At 57.7% G+C, this 18091-nt stretch overlaps 1 protein-coding gene across 5 annotated transcripts; it reads left to right on the forward strand.

Moving 5' to 3' along the window:
• The first annotated feature begins 3515 nt into the window (after positions 1 to 3515).
• Positions 3516 to 17485, forward strand: MIB2 (mindbomb E3 ubiquitin protein ligase 2). 5 transcript variants are annotated; one of them, XM_023515213.1, is made up of 21 exons: positions 3516 to 3967; positions 4165 to 4264; positions 5242 to 5397; positions 11171 to 11440; positions 11527 to 11698; positions 12681 to 12787; positions 12889 to 13083; positions 13187 to 13329; positions 13448 to 13555; positions 14366 to 14470; positions 14538 to 14700; positions 14776 to 14909; positions 14988 to 15136; positions 15223 to 15379; positions 15485 to 15645; positions 15747 to 15873; positions 15960 to 16193; positions 16501 to 16676; positions 16751 to 16929; positions 17019 to 17084; positions 17156 to 17485. In XM_023515213.1, the coding sequence occupies exons 4-21, from the start codon at positions 11194 to 11196 to the stop codon at positions 17392 to 17394; spliced, it is 2862 nt and encodes a 953-aa protein (XP_023370981.1). In that variant the 5' UTR covers positions 3516 to 3967; positions 4165 to 4264; positions 5242 to 5397; positions 11171 to 11193; the 3' UTR covers positions 17395 to 17485. The 5 variants fall into 5 exon arrangements, with proteins under 5 accessions (XP_023370981.1, XP_012662822.1, XP_012662821.1 ...); XM_012807368.2 differs by having other exon boundaries at positions 13460 to 13555; positions 17156 to 17478; XM_012807367.2 differs by lacking the exon at positions 3516 to 3967 and having other exon boundaries at positions 4129 to 4264.
• The last annotated feature ends 606 nt before the right edge of the window (positions 17486 to 18091 follow it).

Consider the following 18091-nt stretch of genomic DNA (forward strand, 5'->3'; position numbering starts at 1 on the left):
CCTGTAATCCTAGGACTCTGGGAGGCCGAGGAGGGTGGATAGTTTGAGCTCCCAGGTTCGAAACCAGCCTGAGCAAAAAAGGAGACCCTAATTCTACTAAAAATAGAAACACTGGGGCAGGAGAATAGCTTAAGCCCAAGAGTTGGAGGTTGCTGTGAGCTGTAACTCCATGGTACTCTACCAAGAGTGACACAGTGAGACTCTGTCTCAAATAAATAAATAAATAGGAGCATGGCCATTTGGAATTTTTCTATGCCATAAGCAACCGGCCGGTTGCTTATTTCCTCTTATAAAATAAATAAATAAAATAAAATAACATGAACTTTAACCAGATAATTTTTTAAAAACCCATGAACTTTAACTTTGTTCTACCTTTCTTTTTCTGTCCTTTATTTTGTATCTGTTAATTTTCTCCCCTTCTTTCTTCTTTCCTTTTTAATTTTTTTTTTTTGAGACAGGGTCTTGCCCTGTCCTTCAGGATGGAGTGCAGTGGAGTCATCACAGCTTTCTGCAGCCTCCAACTCTTGGGCCCAAGTGATCCTCCTGCCTCAGCCTCCTGAGTAGCTATAGGCTGGCACCATCAGGCTAATTTTTTAATTTTTTGTAGAGCTGGGGGTCTCTGAATGTTCCTCAGCCTGGTCTGGAACTCCTGGGCCAAGCCACCCTCCTGTCTTGGCCTCCTAAGGTGCTGGCATTACAGGCATGAGCTACCATTTGAGTAGCACTGCCACTTTGTAGGATCCACCAGGATCCTCAGCTCTCTTCCTGTATCCTGAGCCAGAAACACAGAGGACCTTGCTAGCTCTGTGATCTGGGTGAGTGTTTTCCCTGCAGGCATTAACATTCCAAGGCACTGATAAAGCTGTTTGGGTTATTGCTTGTGTGAAAGAAAATAAAATCTTAAGCCTCCCTGCAGCAGCTGACTGATTGCACTCTTCTTGGCCAAGGAGATCCCTAAAACTGCTCAAGCAAGAGACATGCAACTTTTATTAAAATTACAGCCCAGGCTGTGGGCAGTGGCTTCCTCTGGGGGGCTGAGGCATGTGGATTGCTTGGGCTTCTGGGTTCCAGATCAGCCTAAGCAAGAGTAAGACCCCCATCTCTAAAAAACAGCTGTGTGTTGTGACGGGTGCCTGTAGTCCCAGCTACTTGGGAAGCTGAGGCAAGAGAATCTCTTAAGCCCAAGAGTTTGAAGTTGCTGTGAGCTGTGATGCCATGGTACTCTACCAGTGGCAATAAAGTGAGGCTGTATCTCAAAAAAATAAAATAAAATTACAACCCGATTTCTCAGTGAGGCATGTCCTATCAAGGGCTTAATTTGTTTATGTAAGAGACTATTTTGGGGCCAGTCACAGTGGCTCACACCTCCTACCACTCTGGGAGGCTGAGGCAGGGAGCTGACCTGAGCTCAGAAGTTCAAGACCAGCCTGAGCAAGAGGAAGACCCTATCTCTACTTAAAATAGAAAAAGTAGCTGAGTATTGTGGTTGGTGTGTCTAGTCCCAGCTACTTGAGAGGCTGGGGCAGGAGGATTTCTTGAGCCCAAGAGTTTGAGGTTGCTGTGAGCTATGATGATGCCATGGCACTCTCCCCAGGCAATAGAAGACTCTGTTTCAATAAAAGAAAAAAAGGCTATTTTTCTTTCTCCTTCTCTATTTTTTTTATGAGACAGAGTCTCACTTTATCACCCTCAGTAGAGTACTGTGGGGTCACAGCTCAAGGCAACCTCCAACTCACCGGGTTAAGCAATTCTCCTGCCTCAGCTTCCCAAGTAGCTGGGACTACAGGTGCCCGCCACAATGCCTTTTTTTGTTGTTGTTGTAGTTTGGCCAGGGCCGGGTTCGAACCTGCCACCTTCAGTATATGGGGGGCCCCCTACCCACTGAGCCACAGGCGTCGCCTTTTATAAGTCTTGTTTCCTGTGGGTCACAAGGCAGATGAAACTACTATGTGAAGCCTTCCCCTTCTGCCCAATCTTGGATTAGGCGGCGCAGGAAATGTGCTCCTTGGCTCGGCGCCTGTGGCTCAAGTGACTAAGACGTCAGCCACATACACCTAAGGTGGTGGGTTCGAATCCAGCCCGGCCCGCCAAACAACAATGATGGCTGCAACGGAAAAAAAAATAGCCAGGCGTTGTGGCGGGTACTTGTGGTCCCAGCAACTTGGGAGGTGGAGGCAGGAGACTCGCTTGAGCCCAGGAGTTGGAGGTTGCTGTGAGCTGTGATGCCTTGGCACTCTACCCAAGGCGACAGCTTGAGGCTCTGTCTCAAAAAAAAAAAAAAGAAAGAAAAGAAATGTGCTCCTTGATCACTGGTAATGTTTCATGGGGTACCATATGTTGCAAGTATTGCAGACCTATAATGGTTTGTACTTCGACTGTTTGGGGCCACAGACAGGCCCATATCTTCTCAGTTACAGCTGTTGGCAAAACCCAGTGTCACTTGCCTAAGCTGTGCTGAGGAGTTTTATGGTGCTCACTGGTCCCTGGACTTTCTGTGGGTGGCCAGCCCATTTTGCGGCTTTCAGACACTCTAGAATTTTCTGGATAGTCTTCTGTAGACGTGAGGTATCTGTGGTGGTTGGCAGAGTATTACCCACATAATGTCCCCACGATGCTAGGTATTGTCACTTAAAATGGCCAAGTCATTGCATAAATAAATACATAAATAAAATGTCCAGATTTCTGCCCAAGAAACCACAGCAGATAGTGGGGTTACATATGTACCCCAGGGTCAGCTCCTGGGGGAAGACAAACTTTAGACTCTGGGCCTACGGGTATGCTGCAGAGAGCATCTGCTAAGTCCTGGACAGTATGCCACGCGCCCAAAGTCCTTCTAATTCTGGAGACACAAATGGGGCAGGAGATGACTGGACTTTCCCTGGAAATGAGCTGTTATTTGCTACGTACAACAGGCTGCCGGGCCAGACGCAAAGTCCCCGCCTCTCGAGTTTCTTTATTTTTTTGGAGACAGACTCTCACTCTCTTGCCGTGGGTAGAGTGCCTTGGCATCACAGCTTACAGTAATCGCAAACTCCTGGGCTCAAGACATCATCACCTTGTCTCAGCTCCCCCAGTAGCTGGGACTACAGGCGCCACCACACCTGGCTAGTTTTACTGTTTTCTAGAAGAGACCTGTCTAGCTCTTGCTCAAGCTGGTGTCGAACTTGTGAGCTCAAGATATCCACCGGCCTCGGCCTCCCAGAGTGCTAGAATTACACGGCGAGCCACTGCGCTCGGTTACCCAGAAGCATTTGTTTATGCGGCCGGAGGCGGGGCGCGGACAGCTGTCCAAGAGGGCTGCTTGCCTCTGGTCGCAGGAAGCTACGAGAGCTCCCCGAAGTTTGACGTCACAGGCGGAGTCACAGTCTCCACCACCACGAGACGCGCCCTCGGAACTGCAAGCGCCCAGTACTCAACTGCGCAACACCAGGCGGAGAGCCGGCGCCTGCCCCTGACGCACTTCCGATAATAGCCACGTCCCAAGCGCAAGGGAGTGGCTGCAGCGACCGAGCCCAAACGGGTTGGGCCTCCGGTCCTTCTCCAGGTGCTGTCGCAGGGTGAGGCGGCCTCCCGAGTGACATTGCGTGCGGGAGTGGAACCTGCCCCCCGAGTCTTGCGTGCTTTACTTGAAACTTGCTCCCCGTTAGAACGCGAGCGCACCCCCAGTCCTCGCGCCACACGCAGCACCTCCCCGCGCCGGAGGGCTGAAGCCTGCGTGCAGTGGCCCCTGTCGCGAGGCCTCCTGGGAGCTACTTCTGCGCGCCCCTGCGTCTCTGGACCACAAATCCCGGCAGGCTCCGTGCGGTCCCGGGGGCGCGGGAGCGCGCGCCGTGACAGGCTGACGGACGGGCTGGCCGCGGGCCTCGGCGCTCTTCGGGCCCCGCCCCCGGGCCGAGCGGCCGGGACGGAAACTTGCCGGCAAGTGGAGGGTCTGCGGCGCCTGTGTTCTTCCCGATCCGGGCTCCGAGTGAGCGGGGTGGCCGCGGGGCAGGCTCGGGGCTCCTGGATTCTCGCCTAGGGGCCGGCTGCTGGTGCCCGCGCGCGCCCTGAGTCTCGCAGGGGGCTGCGGCCCTGACGGGTGCAAGCCGCGGCCGCTGGGGCCCGGGGGCCAGGCAGCGGGGTGGGCGGCCCGCGGGGCTTATGCGAGTGTTCACGCCGCCGCAGGCTGTAGCGCTCAGAGCCGGCGCCAGACGGAGCTCAGCGAGGCAGGAGGCAGAGGCCGGAGAGTCGCGGGCGGGCGGGCGACTACTGCACGGACGGACAGGTGAGCTTACGACCTGCTGGTGGCCTGCTGGGTTGCGTTCGGCGCTGCACCCTGTGGATTCGTTCCGACCCGCATCCAAGGGCTGGCGTTTGCGTTGGAACCTGAATGTGGGTGGGCAGGAGGAGTGACAAATAATCTTGCTTCTCTTCTTCTGAGTTCAGAGTCTATCTGGGAAGCAGAGGTGCTAGGCAGGTTGCTGGTGGGCACGCGGGCCTGGGGACAGGACGGCCCAGCGCAGGGGCCTTGACCAGTCTAGCCCTCCCTAGGAGATTCACTTTTCTCCCGCTCCACTCTGCCCTGTTGCTGTGGATGTGACAAATATCTGAATGTCGCTCTGCTGCTCAAGGTCAGCTTAGGGCAGTGGGCTGGTGTGAGTGACACTGCAGTCTGCTGGATGCCTGAGGGTGTCTGCCTGGATGGCCAAGGTTTGAGGTGATGACAGCTTCATGGGGCTTCCCCCAAGTTTGGTTTCTTGGCCTCTGTCTCAGGGCTTCACCTCATTTCGCAGTGGCCCTGACCTTCTGGGAGCCCAGGACGTCCACTTGCATCTTAGCCAGGTCTGCCATGTGGACGTGACCTGTCATTCACCAGTTTTTGCCAGTTGATTTTGCCACACACAATGTCATTTCAGCACTGTCACTAGGAATAGCCAGAAGTGCAAGGCAAAGGGAGCCTTGTCACCTGTGCTACCTCAGTCTTCCGTAATTTTATGCTTCTGAATAAAGACCATTTACTACTTTCTTGGCTAAATATGATTTGGTTTTTGCGGCTTTTTAAAGTACCCATAAATAGGAGAACACCTTACTCCCATACTGTCTAGATTTATGGTTCAGAAATACTTGTTCCCCCAAGAGCTCGAGTTTTTTTATGAAAAGCGAATGTGGTAACCGAGAGAACAGTCCCAGTGACTACTTGTGTGGTTAAGATGGTAAATGCTAAATGTGTAAAACTGCCTTTTAAAAACCACTTTTCTCCAGACTGGTTTGCTGGCTGCCTGTTTGGTTTGCCGTGTTCAATGTTGGCAATGGCTTCTAGTTGCCAACAGAAAAATTTGGTGGCCCAGTGAATTTGTGACCCAGGAAGTAGCAACTAAATGCCTGGGATGTCAACTCGAGGCTGGTGTGTACTCTGAGGTGAGTTCTGATTTTGCTAAAGCATATTTGTTGCCCAAATCTTCCTGCTCTGACTCAACGAGGGAGTCATAGCCTCTGCTGGGGTTCACTTGCCAGCCAGGGGCACGACCGGTAAGCTCTGGTAAACAAATAAAGGTAGGTAATTTTCACTGCAATGGTGGCATGCGTGAGCATGTGTTTTGTGGCAGTGTTCAGTGTCTGATTGTGAAGTCTTGGGTGTGTACTTACAGTAGGGATAGCAGGGAATGGATTGGCAACTGCTTCTGTGGGATTGAAAGTAGAGCCACGTGTATGGGGTTGTGGGGGTGCTGCTCTCCCTGGAGCCCCTCCATGCACATCAGGTTCCAACTCCTGCGTGGCCGTAGGATGTCTCTGACTTTGGTATTTCTGGGATGCCTGGGCCTGGGCCAGCTGGGGATGTTTGCACTGTCCACTGCAGCCTCCTGTGCAGGGTACTCATAGAGTACCTCTGCCTAGAGCCTTTTGGGGTGAGGACAGGAAGGTAGGAGTGGGCAGCTTGGAGGCCTCCTGCTCTCCAGAAGGGGTGGGTACAGGAGAGTCATCAGGAGGCTTGGTAGGTCCTGGGAGGAGGCAGGGCCCATGGGGGAACATCTGTCCCTGGGACAGGATCCTCCGACCCTTGTCAGGTATTCCTCACCTGGGGTGCCTCTTGGCCTGTATTCACTTGAAGCCTGGAGGGTGGCCTTTTTGGGTGCAGAGTGCAGTCCAGGCATCCATGCCACCCCTGGACTTGCTCAGAGGATGATATGGGATACAGCAGTTTGTGGTCTGCCATCCTCAGGCCTGTAGCCGGTGCCTTCGAGGGGCCAGTTTTACCCACATCTCACCCTGGGCATGGAAGTGCCTGATCTCATGGTCAGGGAAGCCCAAAGGATGAGCCCTTTTGCCTACAAGCTTCATTCTGGGATGGTCAGGCTACCTGTGAGATCCCATAGTCCCTAAGCCTTTTGAGGATGGTGGGACCCTGTCTCCCTGTGATGGAGATCTCCCAGAGACAGGGGAGCACATGCTAGGTCTGGCTGCAGGTGCCTAGGTGCCCAGGTCACCTCGGTGCCTCCCTGCTCCTATGCCTGGGCCACTCCAGGCTCACCACCCCTGCCCTCTATACCCTGGAGGGGAAAGGTAGTGAGCCCGAAGGCTGAAGGTGCCAGGAGCCTGAGGGCAGGTGCTGGGCCTGGAAAGACAGTGATAAAGACCAGGCAGGGAGGGCAGGGTGCGTTGAGTGGAGGGAAGTGACAGAGGGAGTCGTAGACAGACCCAAAAATCCCCAAAGATGAGGTCCTGCAGAGGAGGCATTATGGAGGCTGCCAGGCTGGCACTACCAGGCTGTAAACCTCTGTGTAAACCCCACAGCCCAGTGCTTGGGGGGAATGGTGGAATGGGCAGATGCACTGAGCTCCTTATCTGGGCTCCTTTAGCACTTTGCTCTTGTTGGGGCCTCCTGAGCAGCATAAGTGGTGGGGGAAGGAAGCCTCCTTGCACCTCCCTGCAACCTGCCCTGTCTCCACCCTGGGCATGGAAATGATCACCTCCCTGGTGAGCCCCTGGGAGCAACCACCTTTGGGAGGGTGGCAGTTTGCCAGCTGGGCTAGAGAACTGTCTAGCTGTGCTGAAGCCCCAAGTACCATTGCAAAGGGGTATTGGTCAGAGGCAACTCTGGCACAGGCTGACTCCTCTGGTAACCTCCCCTGCCACTCTGGAGTGGTGGCCAGCTAAAACTTGGTCCTGATTTCTCAAAGACCCTGCTGAGTACCTCCTACCTAGATGTCTTTTGTCTCTGCCTCTTCCCCTGAAAGCAGGGCTGGGCACAGGCCATGCTTGCTGTCATGCTTGGGGCCTCACCATGTTTTGCTGGGAAAGGTTCAGTGGCATGTGGCCAGTGAACTGTAGGGCCCCAGGTTGGGTGGGTGTGATGACTGGCCTGGGCAGGGCTGGCTCCAGCTGGGGACTGGGGTCAGGGATGGGGGATGCCACCTTGGCTGCAGAATGACCACAGTACTGGCTTGTGGCACTTGGGATTTTTCCTGCTCAAAGTCTTTCATCAGTTCTGGGCCACTTTCAGGGGTTGGCACGTGGGGTGTCTCCTGCTAGCACATACCTCCAGTAGGGGTCTGTGACTGCCTGTAATGAGCTCTGCTCTGGCTAAACAGGAGTGTCTGGTGGGGAGAAGGCCTCAGCTCAATGTGTTCCCCTGGCTGAGACCAGTTCTGGCAGCTCTGGGCAGGGAGGAGGGTGTGTGTGGATGTGGCAGAGCTTGGTAGCCTGCCAGGGTGGGGTCTGCACCCCTATGGAGCAGTGCCACTGCAGGCCACTGTGTCAGCTTCTCCTGCCTGCATCCTGTGTGCAGGGAGGTTCCTGTGCAGAGGAGGCTAGGAATGGGGAGGCTTAGCCTGGGGGCACCTGCACTTTCCTGGGAGCTTCATGGCATGGCAGAAGCTGAAACCATGGCAGGAGTGCGAGAGCAGGAGGTCTGTGTGGCTTGTCCTCCAGCCAGTGATTCTGCAGATCAGGCAGTGGGAAGCTGCTTGCCCAGCCAAGGGAAGGAAGGGTGACCTCCCCCTGACAGCTGCAGTGGGCATGGGAGGATCTCCAGAGCAGAGTCAAGGGCAATCAGGCTGGGTGGCCAAAGGGACTGTCCATGCAGATGTGCTGCTACCACTGTGTGCTCAGGATGACACACCAGCACCAGGCCTCCAGGAGCACAAAGTCGGTGTTTTGACAGGTGGTAATGGCTGGGCCAGGTTGGGCCTGTGGGAGGTGGGGTTTGTTGGTTGTCACAGGAGCCAAGCATGAGCTCTCTCTGCTGTTTTCGATTCACTCAGCCAGTCAGTAAACATCAAAGTTTATGGGGGCTGGACTTGGATAAGACTCCCAGTGGATGTACTTAGGGGTGTCCTTGGAGACCCTGACCTGATGGGCTTACTGCGCTGTCAAGGGGAATTATGCTACAGGGGTCGTGGGGAGGGTCACCCCTGGTCCTGTGTGGCCTAAAAGGCAGGGAGTAGCTGCTCTGGTTGATGCCACTGCCAGCGCTTGTGGCAGCTGATGAAGTGGAGGACTATGTGCAGGTGGCTGCAAGAAGATATCCTCCCTGGATACCATGGTGCTGTTCACAGGACCCTCTCCTTGCCTGGGGCTTGCTGGCACCGAAGAGCCTTGGGAGCTTGCCACTGTCCTTGCTACAGGAATCTCGCAGTCGCTGCTCTGGGCTTGGCCCTGTCCTGTGGAAGGAGAGAAAGCCCTGTGCTGGAGCCTGGCATAGCCTCAGGCCTCAGTGCCCTATTTTAGGGGGGTCCAGAGGCCACAGGTGAGGGACCGTGTAGCATGGCAGGTAAGGCTGCTGGTCTAATGAGGGTTTCTTCAAAGGAGCAGAACCCTGCTGTCTGGTGCAGGCTCTTAGGCAAGGCAGGCTTGTGTTTTCAGAACACCCTGTTTCTATGGAAGCCTAGTGGTCCTGGCCAGGCTGGCTGAGAAGTTCATGCCCCTGACAATCGGAGGGGGTCAAGTATTCCAATACTTAATGTGGGGCATGGGTCTGGAACCCAGCTCTGCAGGCAGATCCCCAGGCTGAACACAGGCTTGAGTTGGGCTTTGGTCTGGGGACAAACTGTGGAGCTTGAGCCCTTGTCATTGGCTGTAGCCACTCAGCCCTGGAGCTAGAGCAGGAATAGGGGGCACAGCCAGGCTGCTTCCTGTCCTCGATGTCTACTCACATCCTTGCCTAGGCTTGGGTGTCTCTTGAACTGGCCCTGGATGCTAGGTGTTGGGCTGGGGTGGAGCAGGGCCCATGGGGGAGGTATGGTTCCCAGGGCTGGCCTCAGTGTCCTGAGACGAACAGCCATAGGACCCTAGCTGGAGCTGGCAAGACTTTGGCCGGCTGGTAGTCCCCTCCCACCCTCAGTTGCACCCTAGCCAGCCTCAGACCTTCCCTCTGGCCTCTGGCTGAGTGTGATTTCTGGAATTAGGCTGCTTTGGCTTTGCCCCTGGACTGCCTCCTTCCCCAGCTATGGGATCCTTATGGTTAATGGGTTAATGGGAGCCAGAGTGGAGGCAGTCCACTTCCCAACATGAATATTACGGATTTTTTTTTTTTTTTGAGACAGAGTCTCACTATGTCACCCTCGGTAGAGTATCACGGCATCACAGCTCACAGCAACCTCAAACTCATGGGCTTAAGTGATTCTCTTGCCTCAGCCTCCCAAGTAGCTGGGACTATAGGCACCTGCCACAGTGCCCGCTATTTGTTTTGTTGTTGTAGTTGTCATTGTTGTTGAGCTGGCCTGAGCCGTGTTCGAACCTGCCAGCCTTAGTGTATGTAGCTGTAACCACTGTACTATGGGTGCTGAGCCTGTTTTTCTTTCTTTTTTTTTTTTTATTTGTTTGTTTTTTGAGATAGTCTCAAGCTGTTACCCTGGGTAGAGTACTGTGGCATCACAGCTCACAGCAACCTCAAACTCTTGGGCTTAAGCGATCCTTTGCCTCAGCCTTCCAAGTAGCTGACTACAGGCACCAGTCACAACGCCTGCTATTTTTAGAGATGAGGTCTCACTCTGGCTTAGGCTGGTCTCAAACTTGCAAACTCAGGCGATCTGCCTGCCTTGGCCTCCCAAGTGCTGGGATTAAAGGGTGAGCCACGGGCCCAGCCTCCTGAGTGCTGGGATCACTGGGGTGAGCCACTGGCCCAGCTTCCCATAGTGTTGGGGTTATAGGGTGTGTCACTGGCCTGGCCTCCCAAGTGCTGGGATTATAGGCATGAGCCACCATGCCTACCTGGCACCCTGGATCTTGAGGCCTTGAATTTGCTCGTCTCTTTGCAATCTTGTAAATGGAATCACCCAGTGCTGTTTTGCCCTCGGCTGCTTCCCTTGGTGTCCATTGGTGATCAGCTTTGCTCTGCTGCCACTCAGACCGAGGGGTTCATGCTCCACGAGTGTTAAGCCCTTGCAGGACCCAGCTCACTCTGGAGGACAAAGTAGGTGCTTCTGTAAACTGTACACCACTTCTGTTGCCACACTGGGGGTGGCTGGGCTACTTCCCTGCAGTGCTGTGACCTTGGCTGTGCTGCCCCCAGTGTCCCATCTGCGACACTTTGTGACCAGACACTGTGTGTTAGCTGTCCAGGGGCCCATTCTGGTGCTTGTGCTTTTTTATTGGGTGGTCTGATTTTTTCAGATCCTGCTGGAGTTCTCTGCACACTCTGGATATGCACTCCCTCTGGGGACGTGGGTATTTCGACATCTTACATGCTGCCACCGGGTTGGTTGCTTATCATGTCTTGGGGAGCAGTGGCTCTTAGTTTAATTAAGTGCTACATATCGATGGGGTGCACAAAGAAATAGTCTGTTTTCTTCTGGAAGCTTTATTGCCTCACCTTCCATGTTGATATCTACAATTCAAACCCATAAGTTTCTATTTTTTTTTTTTTTTGAGACAGACCCATTAGTTTCTAAACAAATTAATGTTGGTGACTCACTGTACTGCCCACCCAGTATGGAACCCACCAGCACAGTTGGGTGCTGGGGACCTCTGTCAGGTCTGATTGCTGAGCCCTTGGGCCAGATTGTGGTGGCTCCCGACCTTGGTTTCCACATTCCCTCTGGGCTGGCCTTGGGTCTCTAGGAGCATGCTCATTATCTCCCAGTCCCTGGGCACTTGTACCTGTCCTCCTGCCCACCCCCAGCCTCATTCCTCCTGGACCCACACGTCTTTTCCTGTGGCCTGCAGATGGCCTGAGGGTGCCCTTTGCTTTCAGGTACCTGAGCAGCACTGCCCACCATGGACCCAGACCCCCAGGCTGGTGTGCAGGTGGGCATGCGTGTGGTACGCGGCGTGGACTGGAAGTGGGGCCAACAGGATGGCGGTGAGGGCAGCGTGGGCACAGTGGTGGAGCTCGGCCGCCATGGCAGCCCTTCAACTCCTGACCGCACAGTTGTCGTGCAGTGGGACCAGGGCACCCGCACCAACTACCGTGCTGGCTACCAGGGCGCGCATGACCTGTTGCTCTATGACAACGCCCAGATTGGTGCGCAGCCTCAGGGGCTGGTGGGTGAGCGGGTCCCAGGCTATGGGAGCTGGGGCAGCTATTCCCTCACTTGAGCCATTTCACAGGTGTCCGCCACCCCAACATCATCTGTGACTGCTGCAAGAAGCATGGGCTACGGGGCATGCGCTGGAAGTGCCGTGTCTGCCCTGACTACGACCTGTGCACTCAGTGCTACATGCAGGCCAGGCATGACCTTGCCCACGCCTTTGAGCGCTACGAGACTGCCCACTCACGCCCGTGAGTCCCTGCTGCCCCACAACAGCCTGCTGGGGCCCTGGCTATGCTGGGTCCTCCCTGGCTGATGTTTAGGGCCTTATGACAGGTGCCTGGACACCCACCCAGGCCTTGCCCTTGGAGGACTAGAGCTACCTTCTCCCTTCCCTGAGCCATTCCCTTGCAGGATGGCCAGAGCCTTGGGCACTCCAGGGCACTGAAGCCAGTCCCCACCTCACCCCACCCCAGGAGCCAGCAGTATCTACCTGGAAGGTCTATAGAGAGCTTGGTGACAAGGTCTTTTCTGTCCTAGCACCACCCCTAGAGCACTGAGGGGCCTGTGTGTGGTTAGGCAGGAGTGGCCAGTTGAGGCCTCTGGCAGGACAGCCCAAGCTTGGAGCCAGCCCTAGGCATGGCCGGGCAGGCACTCCTGGCCAGGCTGGGGGCAGCTGTGCTGTGGGGAGGGGGGTTGGGCCCAGGGAGTCTCCATGGGGCTAAGCCAGGCACGCAGACATGCTGTGCCTTATCCCGTTTGCTGTCATGCTTATTTCCTTGTCCTTCCCTGCATGTGGAGGGAAGTGTGTGTCAGATCCCAGCTAACTGCAGGAAGCCTGGGAGTGGGCCAGCTGTGTGGTGCTGCTGGCTACACCTGCCCTCCTTGCTCCTCCCTTCCCTACATCCTGAGCCCTTCTCTCTGCCAGACTGTGCCCCAGCTCACTGGGAGGCAGTGGGCACAAAGTGACTGCCCTCAGAGGACCTGCTGGGAGAATGCCCTCCAGCCCTGTCAGGGAAGTCCCCTGGGGAGTGTGCTTAGCAGGCCCACCTCAGGGGCCTCTGTGGTTCTCATGAAACCTCTTCCGAGCCTGGTGGGCACTGGCCTGCTGGGCCAGCCATTCCAAGGAAGACCTGGGACCCCCATCCTGCAGCCCCAGTGGTATGATTGGGAGCTGGGGGTGGAGCAGCTTATGCAGTGCTGCTCAGTGGCTTGGGACCCACTGTCTTGCAGTGTCACACTGAGTCCCCGCCAGGGCCTCCCAAGGATCCCACTGAGGGGCATCTTCCAAGGGGCAAAGGTGGTGCGGGGCCCCGACTGGGAGTGGGGCTCACAGGATGGTGAGTTGGGGGTATAGGGAACAGGGGGGCGAGGCTATACTGTGCTATGGGTCAGCCTCTAGGCACAGCCCTTAGCCTGCTGCTGGGGACTCTCTCCCTAGGAGGGGAAGGGAAGCCAGGTCGAGTAGCAGACATCCGTGGCTGGGATGTGGAGACAGGCCGGAGTGTGGCCAGTGTAACATGGGCTGATGGTACCACCAATGTGTACCGTGTGGGCCACAAGGGCAAGGTGGACCTCAAGTGTGTGGCTGAGGCAGCAGGCGGCTTCTACTACAAGGAGCATCTTCCCAGGCTTGGTATGAGGCTGGGACCCAGTCGCCCTCCCTGGCTGGGCAGAGGCTGCCTGGCAAGTCCTTGGAGGGAAGGGGCGGCTGCCTGAGGCCTGCCTGCCTCCCCCAGGTAAGCCAGCAGAGCTGCAGCGCAGGGTGAGTGCAGATGGCCAGCCCTTCCAGCATGGGGACAAGGTCAAGTGTCTACTGGACACAGACATCCTGAGGGAGATGCAGGAGGGCCACGGTGGTTGGAACCCCAGGATGGCAGAGGTGAGCCGCCCCGCCTGCCAAGCCCCTGTGTCCTCCCTCCTAAGTCTTCCAGACCCCAGCCCTCCTCCTCCCCTGGAGTCCAGCCTAACCCAGCCATAGCCTCCGTGACCCGCCACAGTTTATCGGACAGACGGGCACCGTGCACCGTATCACAGACCGAGGGGACGTGCGCGTGCAGTTCAACCATGAGACCCGCTGGACCTTCCATCCTGGGGCTCTCACTAAGGTGCATGGGGGGCTGGGCTGAGCCCCACATATTCACTTCTGCAATCCCTCCATGTATTTCCTAGCATCAGGAGTACTCAGGCAGGACTGAGTGCCAGCTCCCCAGCCCTGAAGGAAAGGGAGGCCTGGCAGGGGGAAGTGGGGTCCAGGAACTGGCAGGCCAGGGCTACCTCCCATCCTGAGGACCAAAGGGGTCCAGGACAGCACTGTGTGTGAAAATGAGGCCATGTGGAGCAGGAAGGAGTGATCATGAGAATAGGGCTCAGGGCAGTGGGTCCTTTGGGAGACATGATGGTGCAGGTGGGGTGGGGTTCTGGGAGGGACAGGTCTGGGTTAGTGGTGTAGAAGAGTCAGCTCAGCTTTGTATCAGGCTTCCAGGATACCTGAGCCTTTGAGGAGAGTGCACAGGGCGTCACAGAACAGGTTTGGAGAACAAGTTCTCTGCAGATCAGGGTCCAGATATAGGGGCACAGATTGAGAGGGAGCCCCACCCCACACCTGGCCATGCTGCCTTCTGCCCTTCTGGGTTCAGCCTCCCCAGGGGTGGGTGCCTCAGCCTTCACACCTCCCTGGAGCTGGCTTGTTTGTGTTCTGAACATGGCCTTCCAACTTCCTCCCTGATGGTCACCCCCGTGGCTCTGGGCCCCCCAGGGCTGCCTTGTCACCTGTAGCCCTCATCCAGCCATACCTGATTGTGTTGGGGGTGAGGGACAGCCTGTGGAGTTTGGTGGGTCACCCCCAAGTGCCTGTGACCCTGGGCAGCCACACAGGGCTGAGGGGAACCCTCCTCATGTATCTTTCTGTTGCTCAGCACAACTCCTTCTGGGTGGGCGATGTGGTCCGGGTCATTGATGATCTGGATGCCGTGAAGAGACTGCAGGCTGGGCATGGCGAGTGGACAGACGACATGGCCCCTGTGAGTGCCCTGCCCCTGCCACCCCCTTCTACTTGTGGCCTGCTGTGACCCCACCTCTCCTCCTCAGGCCTTGGGCCATGTTGGCAAAGTGGTGAAAGTGTTTGGAGATGGGAACCTACGAGTGGCAGTTGGTGGTCAGCGGTGGACCTTCAGCCCCTCCTGCCTGGTAGCCTACCGGCCTGAGGAGAACGCCAATCTGGATGTGGCAGAGCGTGCCAGGGAGAACAAAAGTGGGGCACCAGCCCAGGTGGCCAGTGGGTGGTGGGGCTGCCCCTGGCCCACACTGACCTCAGCCATATCCCCAGGCTCACTGAGCATGGCTTTGGACAAACTGCGGGCCCAGAAGAGTGACCCAGAGCACCCAGGGAGGCTGGTGGTGGAAGTGGCTCTGGGCAATGTGGCCCGAGCTCTGGACTTGCTGCAGAGGCATCCACAACAGGTGTGTCTCCTGCATAGCTTCCTCGCCATGAGAGTGAGGGCTGAGAGCCAGGAACTGACCTGCTGGTTTTCATGGCAGGTGGACAACAAGAACCAGGGGAGGACAGCCCTGCAGGTGGCTGCCTACCTGGGCCAGGTGGAGCTGGTGCGGCTGCTGCTGCAGGCGAGGGCAGGTGTGGACCTGCCAGATGAGGAGGGCAACACAGCGCTGCACTATGCGGCCTTGGGGTGAGGATGGGGAAAGCTGGAGTGCCTGAGCCCCAGGGTCCTGCCCTGGGTGCAGCATCTCTTCCCCTCCTGTGCTCTCCCATCAGGAACCAGCCTGAGGCTGCCCGGGTGCTCTTGAGTGCCAGGTGCGGGGCAGACGCCCTCAACAGCACCCGGAGCACAGCACTGCATGTGGCAGTGCAGAGGGGCTTCCTGGAGGTGGTGAGGATCCTGTGTGAACATGGTTGTGATGTCAACCTGCCTGTAAGTGCTGGTCCCTGGGTGTCCTGCCCTTAACTCTGAGGTTAAGGAGGCAGCTTGACCCCAGACAAAGTAACCACCAGGTGACCACTGCCTCCCCACCAACAGGATGCCCATGCCGACACACCCCTGCACTCTGCCATCTCAGCAGGAGCTGGTGCCAGTGGCATTGTTGAGGTTCTCACCGAGGTGCCTGGAATTGATGTCACTGCCACCAACAGCCAGGGTTTCACACTGCTGCACCACGCATCCCTCAAGGGCCATGCACTGTGAGTGTGGGCAGGCACACAATGGGCAGCCAGCCTCCTACCAGTGGCTGGGACACCTGGGGACAGCCCCAGGCCCTAAGCAGATCTCCCCGCTCTCACAGAGCTGTCAGGAAGATTCTGGCACGGGCACGGCAGCTGGTGGACGCCAAGAAGGAGGATGGGTTCACAGCACTACACTTGGCTGCCCTCAACAACCACTGTGAGGTGGCCCAGATCCTGATCCGGGAGGTGCGGCCAGGGTCCAGGCCTACACAGGGACTGGGGAGGTGAGGGCCCACAGGGATATCCATGCTGAGCCTGTGCCCACCCCCTAGGGCCGCTGTGATGTGAACGTGCGCAATAGGAAGCTCCAGTCCCCGCTGCATCTGGCCGTGCAGCAGGGCCATGTGGGGCTGGTGCTGCTGCTGGTGGATGCAGGCTGCAGTGTCAACACTGAGGACGAAGAAGGGGACACAGCTCTGCACGTGGCCCTGCAGCGTCATCAGATGCTGCCTCTAGTGGCTGATGGGGCCGGGGGGGACCCAGGGACTTTGCAGCTGCTGTCCAGGGTGAGAATGCATGGAGCTGGGTGCTAGAGGGGTCACCATGGTGCCTGGTTGCAGCCTTCAGGCACAGTGATGGCCCAGGGAGCCTGTTTCTGGGGGCAGGCAACTTAGGGGATGTGCTGAGGGGGGGGTGTTCCACATGACCCTGTCACCTGATACTCTGAACAATGGAGTGGTGTCTACTGTGGGCTGGGCAGGCGAGTGAGTCTCAGAGGCCTCTCAGAGGGGCGGCCAGGCCCAGGCTGGGGCTGCCCCGGGGCCTCTCTGGCCTGCTCTTGTACACCCTCAAAGCCCCTGTCCTGCCGCCCAGCTACAGGCCTCTGGCCTCCCAGGGGGCGCCGAGCTGACGGTGGGCGCAGCCGTCGCCCGCTTCCTGGCGCAAGAGGGTGCCGACGTGAGTTACGCCAACCATCGTGGCCGGAGCCCAATGGACCTGGCCGAGGGCCGCCTGCTAAAGGCCCTGCAGGGCTGTGCCCAGCGCTTCCGGTGAGCTCTGCGCGGCGGGGGTGGGCGCGGGTCCGTATCGCTGGGCCCTTTCAAGCCGCCGCCTCCAACTGCAGGGAGCGGCATGCAGGCGGCAGCGTGGCCTCAGGCCCCGCGCAGAGGCTCGGCACTCCGAACACCGTGACAAACCTGCACGTGGCTGCCGCGGGGCTCGAGGCTGCGGAATGCCTGGTGTGCTCGGAGCTGGCCCTGCTGGTGCTCTTCGCGCCGTGCCAGCACCGCACGGTGTGCGAGGGTGAGTGGAAGCGAGCAGCGCGGGGCGCCCGTGGGCCGCGGGGACGTGGCGCAGCCCTGCCCAACCACGCGCCCCGCCCCACCCCGCAGAGTGCGCGCGCAGGATGAAGAAGTGCATCAGGTGTCAGATTGTCATCAGCAAGAAGCTGCGTCCAGGTGGGTGTTTCCGGCCCGCTACTCTCACCTGACCCCCGCTCGCTGCTCACGCCCCGGCCCCCTCCCCGCAGATGGCTCGGAGGTCGTGAGTGCCTCGCCCGCGCCCGGTCCGCCGCGGCAGCTGGTGGAGGAGTTGCAGAGCCGCTACCGACAGATGGAGGAGCGCATCACCTGCCCAATCTGCATAGACAGCCACATCCGCCTCGTGTTCCAATGCGGCCACGGCGCGTGCGCACCTTGTGGCGCCGCGCTCAGCGCCTGCCCCATCTGCCGCCAGCCCATCCGCGACCGCATCCAGATCTTCGTATGAGCCCGCAACATCCCCCCGCCCCCTCCGGAGCCACGTCCTGGAAAGACCTTCGCAAAACCCCTACCCTGTATTTTATAAAAAGATTCTCAGATCTTTCCTCCTGCTGCCTGTCTGGGGGCCGGGCGGGACCTTGGGGTCCTCCTGCCCGGGACAGATGGGGGAGCCTCAGCCCGCTCCTGCCCATCTCAAGGGTCCAAGCTCTCGCCAACAGTTTGGTCTCTGGGCCAAAAATATCCTCTAGGCGTGGGCACGGATCATTCTTCGTGATCCAGGCTACAGTCAGACAAGGAAGGGGGCCTGCACTGTCCTCTTCTAGGGCCCCCTCCTTCGCGGGGCCTTTCAGTGTCCCCTGCTTTCTCTGTCCTGGGGGCGGGCTGTGGAGCCTGCCCAGAAGGGAGTGGGTGGGGGCCCAGGCAGTGTCCGCGGTGAGTGTGGGCGGAAGGGACGTGGGCCCAAGGAAGAGGCAGGCCCAGCAGGAGGGGCCGGTTTTTGGGAACAAATATTAGCCAGGAAGAGGGGGGGTGCTGCTTTTGGCTGGACCCGGCGGCCGGGCGCTTTCCAAGAACCACCCGCCCTGCTCCTGCCAACTTGTGGCAGCCGGCCAGTTGCTTGGCACTGACCCCACTGGTGAGGCTGCAGCTGCCACTGTCATCCTGAGCCCAAGGCTGGCACAGAGAAGGGGAGCGACCGGACATGA

Source organism: Otolemur garnettii, unplaced genomic scaffold, assembly GCF_000181295.1.
Source record: "Otolemur garnettii isolate 467f Iridium unplaced genomic scaffold, OtoGar3 scaffold00067, whole genome shotgun sequence".
Lineage (NCBI taxonomy): Eukaryota > Metazoa > Chordata > Mammalia > Primates > Galagidae > Otolemur > Otolemur garnettii.